Source organism: Talpa occidentalis, unplaced genomic scaffold (genome assembly GCF_014898055.3).
Source record: "Talpa occidentalis isolate TD23 unplaced genomic scaffold, MPIMG_talOcc4v2.1 talOcc4.17, whole genome shotgun sequence".
Lineage (NCBI taxonomy): Eukaryota > Metazoa > Chordata > Mammalia > Eulipotyphla > Talpidae > Talpa > Talpa occidentalis.
The window spans coordinates 23392862-23407121 of NW_023601754.1; the positions used below are offsets into that span (position 1 = coordinate 23392862).

Consider the following 14260-nt stretch of genomic DNA (forward strand, 5'->3'; position numbering starts at 1 on the left):
ATTTAAAACAAAGTTTAAAAATAAATACAATCAAAAACTGGCTTTTTGTAAAAACAAAGATAATACCTCAACATACTCTAATCAGGTTGGTCTAGAGAAAGAAGACATAAATTAGAAATGGAGAAGTCATAAATCAGCCACAGCAGAGATCAAAAACTTTTATAAGCCAACTGTGAAATAAATCTAAGCAAAAGAAAAACAGCCAGTTTTTCTTCAGTAAATGACAAGGGAGTGGAGGGAGTTGAGGGGGAAGCAGCAGGGAAACAGATTAAAAGAATATGAAAGTCTGATGTACCTGTGAATTCAAAGGGGAACTATAAATATTAAGAGACAATTAGAATTCTGAATACTGGTATTTGATACTAAGAAATTATTTGGTTTGAGGTTATTTTTAAGTGATCTTTCACAATATATACGTAACTGTTTACATTTTAAATATCACTTGAATTTTTCTCAAACTAAATACATGAAAGGCAGAAGTGGAGAGGGGTACGGTAAAGCAAGATTGATACTATTTTTTATGATTTTGCATGTTTGAAATTTTACATAATCTGTTTTTTAAGCTGTAAGAGGAGTAATATGAGTAATTCTTTGCTAATAAATTTATAAACAGCCTAGACAATTTTTTGAAATACATAACAGATGTTTACATGTATATCCAAAGAAAATCACCAAAATTAAATAAATAGGAATTTTGAGTAAACTTTTACCAAATTTACACAATTTTATATATAAACTATACTAACAGAGGAGCAGCAAGATACAAAAAAGTAAATGTAAACAGACCTAAAAGGAGAGAGAGACAGCAACACAATAGTAGTAGCCCTTTAATACTCCAGTTTCATCAATGAGTAGGTCATCCAGACAGAAAATAAGGAAATTTTGGCCTTACGTGACATAATAGAATAGTGATCTTTGAGGCAAATGAAAGTGAAATTAAACATACCAAAACTAATAGGATGCTGCAAAAGCAGTTCTAAAGGTTGTTCATTGCCATAAATCCCTAAAGTAAGGAGATCACAAACAACCTGTATTTTCCCCTCAATGAAGGAGGAAAAGAACAAAGCCCAAAGTCAGTAGAAGAAAGGAAGTAGCAAAGATAAGAGTAGAATTAAATAAAATAGAAATGGAAAAGACAGCAGAAAAGAACCATGAAGCTAAGAGCTATTTTTCATTAAAAAAAAAATTTACAAACTTTTTACCAGGAGTCACCAAGAAAATAGTGAGGACTCTCACTAAGTGACATTACTGACACCAAGAGACTGAACAAAAATACTCCCAAAACTGGACAACCTAGAAGAAATGGATAAATTCCTAGAAACATACAACTTACTAAGACTAAAATATGGAGGGGAAAAAAAAAACAACAGAAACTCTGAACAGACTGATTGCTAGTAAGGAGAGTGAATCAGTAATTAAAAATCTCTCACCAAGCACATCCAGTATCAGATGACCTCACTGAATTCTACCAGACATTCAAAGAAGGAATACCAGTCCTTCTCACTCTTCCAAAAATAAATAAATAAAGCGAGGGAACAATTTTAAGGTCATTTTACAAGGCCAGCATTACCCTGATATTAAAACCAGACAAGGATGCCACAAGGAAGGAGAATTACCCACCAACATCCCTGATGTACATGGGCACCAAAAAACGCAACAAAATGACAGCAAATTGAATGCAACAAAACATAAAGGGGCCCTGCACCATGAATCAAGTAGAATTTATTCCAGGGATGTATAGAGGTCAACATCCACAAATCAAGCAGTAGGATACATCACATTAATGAAGGCTAAACATGATTATTTCAGAGTAGATGCAGAAAAAGTATTTGACAAAGTCAGCATCCACTTAGAAAAACTCCCAACAAAGTAGATATTGAGAGAACTTACTTAAAGGGCAGACATGACACACCCAGAACTAGGATCATGCTCAGTGGTGGGAAGCTGAAAGCTTTTCCTCTAAGATTAGGAACAAAACAAGGATAGCCTCTCACTTCTACTTCACATGGTATTAGAAGTCCATGCCAGAGAAATTAGACAAGAAAAAAATACTTCAAAATTGAAAGGGAAGAAATGAAATTGTCTGTTTGCAGGTGGCATATACAGAAAAACCTGAAAACGTCACCCAAAAACTATTAGAACATAAATTTCAGTAAGGTTGCAGAGAATAAAAATCTGTATACACAAACCAGTTATGTTTTTATAAACTGATACCAAATTATCAGAATGACAAATCAAGAAAAAAATCACATTTATAGTTACATCAAGGTAAATAAAATACCTAGGAATAAAATTAACCACGGAGTTTAAAGGCTGATACACTGAAAAATTGGAAGACTTTATTGAGAAAGATTAAAGGAGACAAATAAATGGAAAGATATCCTGTGAATTAGAGGAATTAATATTGTTAAAATATTTCCGCCACCCAAAGTAACCTACATATTCAGTGCAATGCCTATCAAAGTTCCAGTGGCATTTTTCCATAAAGAGAGCGAAAAAATTTAAAGTTTGTATGAAATAAAAGACCCTAATTCATCAAAGCTGTCTTAAAAACAAAAACTGGAAGCATCTCACACTTCCTAATTGTACTCTATTGCAGGATTGTACAAAGTAGAATGGCACTGTCATAAAAACAGATACAAAGTAATTAAACAGAATAGAAAGCCCAGAAATAAGCCCACATTTGTGGTCAAATATGACAAAGAAGCCAAAATATATAGTGGAAAAAGGACAGTCTCTTCAATAAATGATGTTGGGAAAACTGCTCAGTCATATGCAAAAGAAAGAAACAGGAGCACTATCTGATATATATGCATAAAAATTAAAATGGGTTAAAAACTTGAACACCTGAAATCATAAAACTCCTAGAAATAAACACAGGTGACAAGCTGTCATCAGTCTTAGCAATGGTTTTTTTGAATTTGACAGCAAAAACAATTGGAACTACCTCAAACTAAAAGAGATTCACATCGCATGGGAAAACAAAATGAAAAGACAGCGGAGTAAATGGGAGAAAATATTTGCAAGTCATTTATCTGATAAGGAATTAATATCCAAAATCTAGAAGTAATTCATGCAACTCAATAAAATAAACAATCTGCTTAAGATGGGCACAGGATCTAGATAAACATTTCCAAAGAAGACATATACATGTCTAACAAGTAAATGAAAAGGCACACAGCATCACTAATCAGAGAGAAATACTAATCAAAACCAGGATGAGGCACACAGCCAAACAGAATAGCTATTATCAAGAGGAAAGAAAGAACAGGTGTTAGTATGGATGTGACTGAAAGAACTCTTTCAGTCAAATGTAAATAATGTAGTCACTATCAAAAGTGGTATGGAATTCCTCAAAAAATTAAAACTACCGTATGAATCAGCAGTTCCACCTCTGGGTATTTATATGAAGGAAATGAAGACATTAACTCAAAAAGATAGCTGCACCTCCATGTTCATTGCAAAATCACAATAGTCCAGACATGGAAGCAGCCTAAGTGTCTGTTGATGGATGAATAAAAAAAGGAAAATGTGGCATATACGCTGGAATACTTTTCAGCCATAAAAAGGAAGGAAATCTTGCTATTTTATCAGCAACATGGATGGAATTTGAGGCCATTATGCTAAGTAAAATAAGCCAGAAAAGGGAAAATACTGTGATCTCACCAGAGGAATATATAAGAAAAAACTGAGTTCATACATAGAAAGAACAGATGGATTGTTGCCAGTGAGAATTGGTGAAGAAGATGCAAAAGGTACAAACTACCAGTCATAAAATAAATAAGTCTGGGGATAATGTATACAGCATGCTACTATGGCTAATAATATACTATATATTTGAAAATTACTAAGAGTAGATCTTAAAAGTTCTCATCCCAAGAAAAACAAATTTGTAACTGCATGTGGTAATGAATATTAACTAGATTTATTGTGATCATTTTGCAATATATGCTTATATATTGAATCATTATGTGGTAGACCTGAAACTATTGTTATTTATATCTCATTTTAGAATTACATGTTAATTATATTGCAAAAGTAAATTTGTAAAGTAATTTTATATACCAGCAATGAACAATTTGGAGCTCAAAAATAAATAAGCAGTACCATTTGAAGCACACCCTCCAGAAAAATATAATCAGCATTGTAAACTGAAATTCAATGAAAACCTACATAGGGAGACATAGACTGGAGACCCTAACATTTAGGAAAACCTAAATGTAGATACATGTAGCAATGGACCTAATAATGTTAAAATATCAATTCCTCTAAAAATTGATGCATTCCGATGTATACAATTCCTATCACAACCCCAGGTTTATTTTTGTAAATATCAACAGATTTTTTCCAGAGTGTAGTAAAAACCCAAGAAATTTCAAGAACAGAAGACTTGCTACCACAACAGAGTGTGGCACTGACAAAAGAATGGACACATAGATCGGTGGAACCACAGCCCAGCCCCAGAATGATTTCTTACATATATGACTAGTTAAGATTTTACAGATATACAAAAACATTTCAGTGGAGAATGCATAGTCTCCAGCAAATAGTGCTGGAACAATCGGCCAACCATATGAAAAAACAAAAATGTTGGTCTAAACCTAGTGCTTTCCTTATGCAAAATTTAACTCAGAATGAATCCTGAAAATAAATATAAAATTTTAAAACTTTTAGGGGAAAATTTTTATGACTTGTGACTTTATGACTTTGTTAAGCAGAGTTCCTAGATGCAAAAACAAAGGGAGAATCCATAAAAGAAAAACTTACAAATAACACTTCATTAAAATTTAAGCTTTTTCTCTGTCAGAGACTCTTAAGTGGAAAGAAAATCCAACAACTGGGAAGTTATTTGCAAATTACTTATCAAAAAACTTTAATCCAGAGCTCAAAACTCCACAGAAGCAAACAACCCAATTTAAAAATAGGTAGATTTAGTCATTACAAAAGTGCCAATTAAAACCAGAATAAGATAGCTCTGTACTGCCCACCCCCCAACCCCCGGAAAAACTGTAATAGAAACTGATAGAGCCAAGTGCTGAGAACTATGTAGAGCAACTGAAAAATCCTAACAACTTGGATGGAAATGCAAAAATGATATAGCTACTTTGGAAAACATAAAGTTACTATGTGATTCAGCAGACTTCTGGATGGATATCCAGGAAAAATAAAAAAATAAATGGTACATATACCATTATAGCAACTTTATCCATAAAAAACAAAACCTGGAAACAGTCAAAATGGTCTTTGGCTGTTAAAAAATAAGCTGTGGTACATCCATACACTGAAATCTATTCAACTTTAAAAGGGGACAAACTATTAATACATGTAATAACAGAAGCTCAGATGCATCATGCTAAGTGAGGGAATCCAGACTCGTGTACTATGAAGTTCTGGAAAGGATGAAATTATAGGACAGCAGACAGATCGTTGGTTGTCAGGAATCAAGATTGGAGATAGGTTTTAACTGTAAAGGAGCAGCAAGCACAAGAGACCTGGGATGTGTGACGTGCTATAACTTTCTGATTAGGGTGACTAGCACATGACTATTCACTTATCAGACTTTTACAGTATGTTGCTTAACACGACCTACTGTTTCCACATGACCAAATGTCAACAAGGATTGAGTAATGGAAGCAACTCTTAACTGACTGTGGAAGGACAAATTGCTATAACCACTTGGGAAAGCCATTTGGGATGCTCTGGTAAAGTTGAGAATGCTTATGTCCTTCACTATAGGAGGTATATGTCTAGAGATACACCTAAGTGAAATCAAACATATGAATAATGAGAATGCAAGAATATAGCAGTATTAATATTTTAAAAAGTCAAAGTAAGCCCAATATCCAGGGTAAGTATTAATCTCTACAATTGATAAAACTTTAAAATATACAGAACAATACTATATATTTTTATAAATATGTAAACATGAAAATAGGCATGCGTAGAAATTTATAAAATCAAACTCAGGAATAGAAATGTAGGAAAGATAATGGGAACATAGGGGGCTTCAGCTGTGTCTGTAATAATAGTTATTTTTTGAGAATAGTTAAGTATTTAAAAATTTAAGTGAAAATTATCATTTCTTTATTAAAATAACAAATAATTTGACATTTATTTTTAGTTGTCTTACCTGGAAAGTTGACTATCAGTGAATGTTACCTTCAGTAAAAGTCAATTGAGTTTCAAAAGTTAAAAAATTTATGCGCAGGGCCTCGCCTGGTGGCGCAGCGCTTGAGCGCTGGGCTGCGAAGCTGCCCACAGCATCTGCAGCACCAGTTTGATCCCCGGCCTTGGGCAAGGGTCCCACATGGTGCACAGACCTCTCCACATGGCGGGCAGAACTCTCCTGCTGCCCAGACCTTTCCTGCCGCCCGCTGCTCCTCTCAGCAGTGTATTTTGTCAGTCTGCCTGCTCTGCTCTCCCCTCTGGCTCTGGTGAATTCTTTCACCCTCCCGCGCTTCTGACTATACCCAGTGCTTGTATAAATAAATAAATAAATCTTAAAAACAAAAACAAGCAAACAAAAAAAAATTATGCACAATTGACATGAGAATTAGATAAGATTTTTGAAACTAAGTATTAAATGAGTAAGTAGATTATTTTAAGAAATTTAAATAAAAAAATGTTAAAGGTCACCATAACCCATGAATACTCAAAATGTAGTAAGTTAGTTAAGGGGTGATGTTAAAGAAAAATACACTTATAAAGATAAAAATACAAAAAAAAAATTCATTGATGTTTAAGTGTATACAAGTAAGTTGTAGTCCATTTTTATCAATGACCCTTCTATAATAATTGTGGCTTATGGGGATTTCATTTTATTTCTGTCAGAGTCTTGAGGTTTCCTGTAAATAGCATCCTTTTTCCCTTCTGGAGTTAATGAACCAATTGAGTGTGTGAAGATTCAGAACAGCCCCTTTGTTGCAATAAAGGGTAGGGAAACAACTCAACGAGAGACAAATGACACTTGCTAATTCCCTATCCACCAGTTCCCCTACCACCTATGTCTGGACTGAACCATTCCACTCCAAAGAAAGTTTAGGAAACTCTCCTTGAATCTGCAAATGACACTCAGTTACCTGGGTCACTGTTTCCTACTGACTGGTCCAGGGAAAGAGGGAGGAAAAAGACCGAAATCTCCACCATTCAAGTAAATCTCCCACCTCCCTAGGGAGGGTATAAGAGACAGTTAAGAGGGCAGGTTTAGTAAAAGTGTAAAATGCCAGGAAAGAGTTTAGTAAAAGCTCATACATCTGGAGTAAGATTAGAGTCGATTCCACCCCTTCCACCTATCTCAATTTGTCAGATTCATATTGGTAAAAATATTTTGTGAAATTAGTTGAAATTAACTTCAGTATCTGGATGTGAACCACAATAAAATATCATTCTTGTCATATGACTTAAAACTTACTCTTTTGAAAATTATATTTAAAAAGCATTCTTTATTGCCTTGTATAGTATTGTTTCTTTGGATTTAAAAAAAGGGGGAATAAATACTTTTGATTTCTTGATTGTTTTGCCTGGTATTTCCCTCTACCAATTCATAGTTTTAGAAACCTGGTCACTTATCCATTATGTGTTATGAGCAAGAATTATACTGGATATGATTAGCATATGATCCTCTCAATGGAATTAGAATCTAACGGAGACAAATATTTACAGTATTACTGATACTTGCTACCACAGAACCATAGGCAGAGTGTTGATAGAGAAATCAATGAGAACAGATGATATATTTAAGAAACATTTCTTCTATGTTAAAATATATTTATGAGGATTTTTGTGAGTTTTGTAAAGGAAATCCTTTTTTGTCACCTATTTACTACCTTTCTCATGAAAGTGTCAAACTGGTTGTTTCAAATAAGCTGAAGCTACCTGGTCAGATTTAACTCTGAGCTATATTTTTTTTCATTGCTTGCTCTTAGTTTTATGTTATCAAAGTATTTTAGGATTACATTTTTGTTTTACAAAGCCATCATACTGCTTCCTCAGAGATGGCAACTAGGAAGTAAATGCTCATTAAATATCTTCATTGAAAGTCAGAGGAATCTATTCTTTACTCACTAAAACTTTATGTACATTGTAGAGCCACATATGAGCAACTAGAGCCAAAAGGTGAGCTGTGTGTGTAGAGGGCGTGGGAAGTGCACACCCTAAAGTCAGACCGTCAGGGTTCTCTCTGAACCTTAATTTCCTCCCTGCATGTTAAGACTACCTATCTCATTCACTTCTTTTAGAAATTATATTCAAAGTTTTTGAAAGCTCACAACTAAAGGTTAATGTTCAGTCTTTTTAGTCCTTCAACGGAAGCAAGAATGGGCCAATTGTATTTTAAAAGGTAACTTCCTGCCTATGAAGTTTGAAGAAAGAGGTTACTAACCCAAATAGGATGCTGATAGTGTTAACTTTGATACTAGAGTTCTAGTCTCTCTTACTTGCAGGGTAAAATCTTAAAGTTTACATAATAGGATAAGTAAATAAATGACAGGATTTAACAGGAGTGATTATGGTTATGAAAAGTTATAGATAAGATAAAATGTTTTATGTGCTACAGCAAAAGCAGGTTGCATTATCTTGCCATTAAATTTAGGTTTTAAAAATGTGAAGCAAACATGAAAACTCACCAATTAATCATATTGATTGTCAGAATAAAAGAATTGTGAGTGATTCTTTAATTTTCCTAATTTTCAGGAGATTGCAGAAATGTCTTTATAGACAAAACACAAACTTTTCGTTCCTTAATGTTTGCTCCCATTATTAAGACAACCAAAGAAACAGATCATTAGTCTTAGTTCTTCTAACTACTTGAGGATGGATGGATGGATGGATGGATGGATGGATGGATGGATGGATGGATGGATGAATACTGAGTTTTTTTTTTTTTCTGTCACCATCATAATTCAGCCTACCATGTTGCGTGGATAATAGAACCAGAAGATTCAAATTAATGTCTTTTTTAAAGCTGTGTTTTTCTTTGTTTTAATGTTACAGATTTATTTGAGGTTCCTAGATTATCAAATGGAGCACTCGAATGAATGCAAGAGAAACTTCGTTGCCGTATACGATGGAAGCAGTGCCATTGAAAATCTGAAAGCCAAGTTTTGCAGCACTGTAGCCAATGACGTGATGCTTAAAACAGGGGTTGGAGTGATACGAATGTGGGCGGACGAAGGTAGTCGGCTCAGCAGGTTTAGAATGCTCTTTACTTCCTTTGTGGAGCGTAAGTAAATAATTCTCACAGCACTGAGATCTCCTCACAATTTTCATTCATTCACAGTAACTTCTTGAGTATTTCTTTGTGATAAAGACAAGTCACATAGGTTATAGAAGTAGCAAAGTCTTTGTCCCTTTTACCAACTAATTGACTGTAATGGATGAAAAAAAGTATATGTAAATTGTAATACAATCTTATTTTAAAGGAATAAACATAAGATAGAGGACACTTCTCAAGATTCTCAAAGGTAGAAATAATTATCAGTGGTATTAGTTCAGCTTGGTGAATAATTTTGAATCTGCTAAAGCATGATCATCAAAGACTTAGATAGGATATGTTTTCTTTCTCTTAAGCTTTATTTTTAAATGATTTAAGCATATAAAAGTTATAAAAATAGTACAGGGTTCTCATACACACTTCATGCAGATTCTCCAATGCTGACACCTTACAAGATCATAATAAAACTGAAAATTGACATTGACACATTATCAACCAATATAGAAACCTTACTGAAATAGCTCTGGTTTCCTCATCGATGTCTTCCTGTTCAAGGACCACACATCACAGTTGTCATTTCTCCTTCGGTCTCCTCCATCTGTGACAGTTTTTCATGACCTGGATGCATTTGAAGAGCTCCAGCCTGGTCTTTAGTAGGAGGTATCTATTTGGGAGTGTGTGATGTTTTCTTAAGAATTTGATTGAGGTATTCGTGTCTGTCAGGAATACCACAGAAATTTTGGAAAACTTTCTCACTGCGTGTGCACCTCTGAGGTAGAGCTCCACGGTGTAGGTTTGTGTTCCGTTAACTTCAGTTACCTCCTTGGAATGCTGTTTGCCAGATTTGTTCACTATAAAGTTCATCATTTTTTCCTTTCTGTTAATCCCTTTGAGATTATTTAAGTGCGTTTTGCCCTCTAATTTTCATATCCATGAATACTGTCAATCTGTGATAGTTATCATCATAGTTTTTAACCTAAGAGTAGTTTTCTGTTTCCATCATTCTTTCTGCATTTAATGGAATTCTATTATGAGGAACAACTATTTTTCCCTCATTGATTTATTCAGTTATTTATATTAGCATATGCTCACAAATATTTACTTAATAATTTTACCTGTATATAAAATATGTATTTATGGTATTTTCTAATACTAACATTTTGTTGCTCAAAGTCCCAGCTTTGATGTTGGGACCTCCTTCAAAGCTACCTTCTTCCGTGTGCCCATTATTATTTTTTTTTTATTTATTTATTTATTTATTATATTTGTTTGTTTTGTTTATACATGCACTGGGTACAGTCAGAAGCGCGGGAGGGTGAGAGAATTCACCAGAGCCAGAGCGGGGAGCAGAGCAGGCAGAAGGGCTGAAGTACACTGCTGAGGGGAGCAGCGGGTGGCAGGAGAGGTCTGCGCACCATGTGGGATCCTCCTCCGGTGGCCGGGGAGCAGCCGGGGATCGAACCGGCGCCGCAGAGGCCGCGGGCAGCTTCGCAACCCAGCGCTCAACCGCTGCGCCACCGGGGAGGCCCTATTTTTTTAGACCAATTCTTTACTTTCTGTCACCATAGAATGAACTGGCTCATCCTGAGCCAGTCTAGAGCCAGTCTAGCCATTCCCCTGCCCCAGTCTAGAACTAACCGTATTTCCAAGAAGACTTGTCCTTATCTTACAATGAGAAAACAGACTCAATCCACAACTGATTTTCTCAATCCTAGAAAAGTAAATTCCAAATTGAAATTACCCAATAGAAATTTCCTGTCAGAGTATATCATTTGTGTAGTTTATTTTGTCATTAACCTTATTGTTAGAACAGCTTTCCAGTTATTTAAGTTCTTTTCCTTTGCTTTCCTTATGGTTATGTAATTTATTTATAAATGCACTGAACTGAAGGCAGACTCTTTACTCATTTGTAACTTTTTATATTTCTTATGTTCCCCCCACTTCATGGTTACTATAAATTGTTACTTTTTGGACACCCAGAACATTGTTATGTTCCCAGAGAGACTATCCAAAAAGTTATACTCAAATTGTCATTTTCCTTTCATCTCCACTGTCCCAGCCCCACCCCCATTCTTTGACTTCTGTTCCTGCTCACTCTGTAGGTAACAAATCACAATGGTTTCCAGTGTATCCAACCTGCATTTTTTTTTGGATAAATGACCTGATACATGTGCCTTATAAACCTCCTTTTTTTCTTACATGAAGGACTGCATATCATACTCTTTGAACCCTGTTTGTTTCACTTTGCTGTGTATCCTGGAAATAACTTCCTATCAGTTCATAGAGATCGTTATTACTTTTGTAGCTTCATAGTAATATAATATATGTACATACATTATTCGGTATCCTATTTGTGGGCATATGGGTTATTTACAATATTTTGCAATGATAAGGAACATTATAATGAGTAATGTTACACATATGTTTTTTCATGTTCTTGGAGGTATTTCCTCTGGAAGTAGAATGTTGGTTTAAAAGATAAGTCGTGTGCTTTAGCAGATATTGCTAGATAACCTTCCAGAAAGATTGTATTTTTTTTTAATTTTGGTAAAATATACATAACATAAAATTTACCCTTAATCTTTTTTTAAGTGTCCAGTGCATTAAGTATTTTCACAACATTATGTAAACATCATCACTATCTATTGACTGCATTTGTATAACATCTCAACTGAAACTCTGTACTGTTAAGTATTAATTCTCCCCGGGTCTCCCCTGGTGGCGCAGCAGTTGAGTGCTGGGCTGCAAAGCTGCCCGCAGCCTCTGCAGCGCCGGTTCGATCCCCGGCCACCGGTGAGGTCCCACGTGGCACGACAGACCTCTCCTGCCACCCACTGCTCCCCTCAGCAGTGTATTTCGTCAGTCTGCCTGTTCTATTCCCCACTCTGCATCTGGTGAATTCTCTCACCCTCCCATGCTTCTGACTGTACCCAGTACTTGTATAAATAAATAATCTTTAAAAACAAAAGAAAAAAGGAAAGGTCATTTTTCAGTAAGCTTGTTTTTCAGTTTAAGTTTGTATGTATTTTGTATAATAATGTTTTATTGAATATGTGATTAGCATATGTTTTCCCATTCTGTAGATTATCTTTTACTCTCTTGAAAGTGTTATTTGAGATGCAAAAGCTTTTTATTTTTGTGTAGTTCAGTTTACCTATTTTTTTCTTTTTTGCCTATGCTTTGTGTACCATATTCATGAAATCATTGCCAAAGACAATATCCTTAAGCTTTTCCTTTCTGTTTTCTTCTAAGAGTTTTATGGTTTTTAGTTCTTACATTTGATGCATCTTTAAAAAAAATATACAAAGTATAAGGTTTCCATTTCATTACTTTGCGTGTGGTAAACTGAACTACACAAAAATAAAAAGCCTTTGCATCTCAAATAACACTATCAAGAGAGTAAAAGATAATCCAAAGAATGGGAAAACATATGCTAATCGTATATTCGATAAAACATTATTATACAGAATATATACAAACTTAAACTGAAAAACAAACTTACTGAAAAATGAACAAAGTACCTGAATAGATATTTCTTCAAAGTATACAGTTTTCCCAACGCCATTTATTGAAAAGACTGTCCTTTCACCATTGAATGATCTTAGCACCATTTGAAAATGAAAACTCAGCCTACCTTATATGTGATGGTTTACTTCTGTATCCCCTATTCTTGGACTGTTTGTCCTTATGCGGGCACCAACTATTTTGATTACTGTAACTTTGCATTAAGTTTTGAAATCAGGAAGAGTTAATCGTCCAACTTTGTTCTTTTTCAAAATTGTTTTGGCTCTTCAGGGTCCCTTGAGATACAATGAATTTTAGGGTAGGTTTTTCTATCTTTGAAAGAAAAAGAAAAACATTATTGGGACTTTGATAGGAATCGCAATGAATTTGTGGATTGCTTTGAGTGTCATCTTAACAATAATACTAAGTCTACCAATCCATGAACCCAGGGTGTCTTCCCATTTATTTGTCTATGCTTTCTTTCAACATGTTTTTACTCTTCATTGTGTGTGTATATATATACATATATATATAATGAACCTATGTTCATTATATATATATATATATATATTATAAAATGAACTATGGAAAAGGAAATTAAGAACTCAATATATAACAGCATCAAAAAGAATAAAATTCTTAGGGATAAATTTAGCCAAGGAGATGCCGCCTATGTTTGTGTGTTGATTTTATATCCCACAATTTTGATGAGTTTATTTACCCTATCAGTAGTGTTTGGGGGGTGGTTCTACATATAAGATCTACATATAAGATCATGTCTGTAAGCAGATAATTTTTATGTTTTCCCTTCTAATTTGGATACTTTTTATTTCTTTAATTGCTCTGGCTAGAACTTTTAATACTGTTTTGAAGTAACAGCAAGCAGCTTTGTCTTGCCTCCTGATCTTTTTTAGGGGGAAAGTGTCATTCTTTGACCACTGACTCTGATGTTAACTGCGGGATTTTCAAAATGGCCTTTATTATATTGAGGAAATTTTATTTTATTCCTAGTTTACTGCACACTTCTATTATGAAAGGGTATTGAGTTTTATCAGATACTTTTCCAATTTTGGGTGGTAATCGTTTTTTCCTTTCAGTCTCTTTAGTATGGTTTATTTACACTGATTGATTATCATATGTTGAACAATACTCACATTCCAGGAATGAATCCCATTGATCATGGTATATAATCCTCTTTAATAAGTAGCTGAATTCAGTGCTAGTATTTTTTGAGGGTTTTTGCATCAGTGTGCATATGGGCTACTAGTCTGTGGTTTTGTTTGCTTGAAATATCTTTGCCTGGCCTATTGAAAGAGTAAGAAAAAAGCTTCCTCTTCAGCTTTCTAGAAATATTTGAGGATTTGGTGCTAATTCTTATGTAAATATTTGGTAGAATTCACCAGTGAAGCTATTAGGTCTATCTTCTCTTTGTTGAAAGGTTTTTTGTTTTTTGATTACTGATTCAATGTCCTTGCTAAATACAGATTTATTTAGACTTTCTATTCTTTTTTTTTTTTTTTTTTTTTTTTAATAAATTTTATTGTT

General features: G+C 34.4%; 1 protein-coding gene across 3 annotated transcripts in view; it reads left to right on the forward strand.

Moving 5' to 3' along the window:
* The window catches only part of NETO2 (neuropilin and tolloid like 2), a 55351-nt gene that overhangs the window by 21980 nt on the left and 19111 nt on the right, over window positions 1-14260 (forward strand). For all 3 annotated transcript variants that reach the window (XM_037516324.1, XM_037516325.1, XM_037516326.1), the window contains one exon: window positions 8992-9220. In XM_037516324.1, the coding sequence (XP_037372221.1) occupies window positions 8992-9220 (229 nt within the window). The remainder of the gene's footprint in view (window positions 1-8991; window positions 9221-14260) is intronic.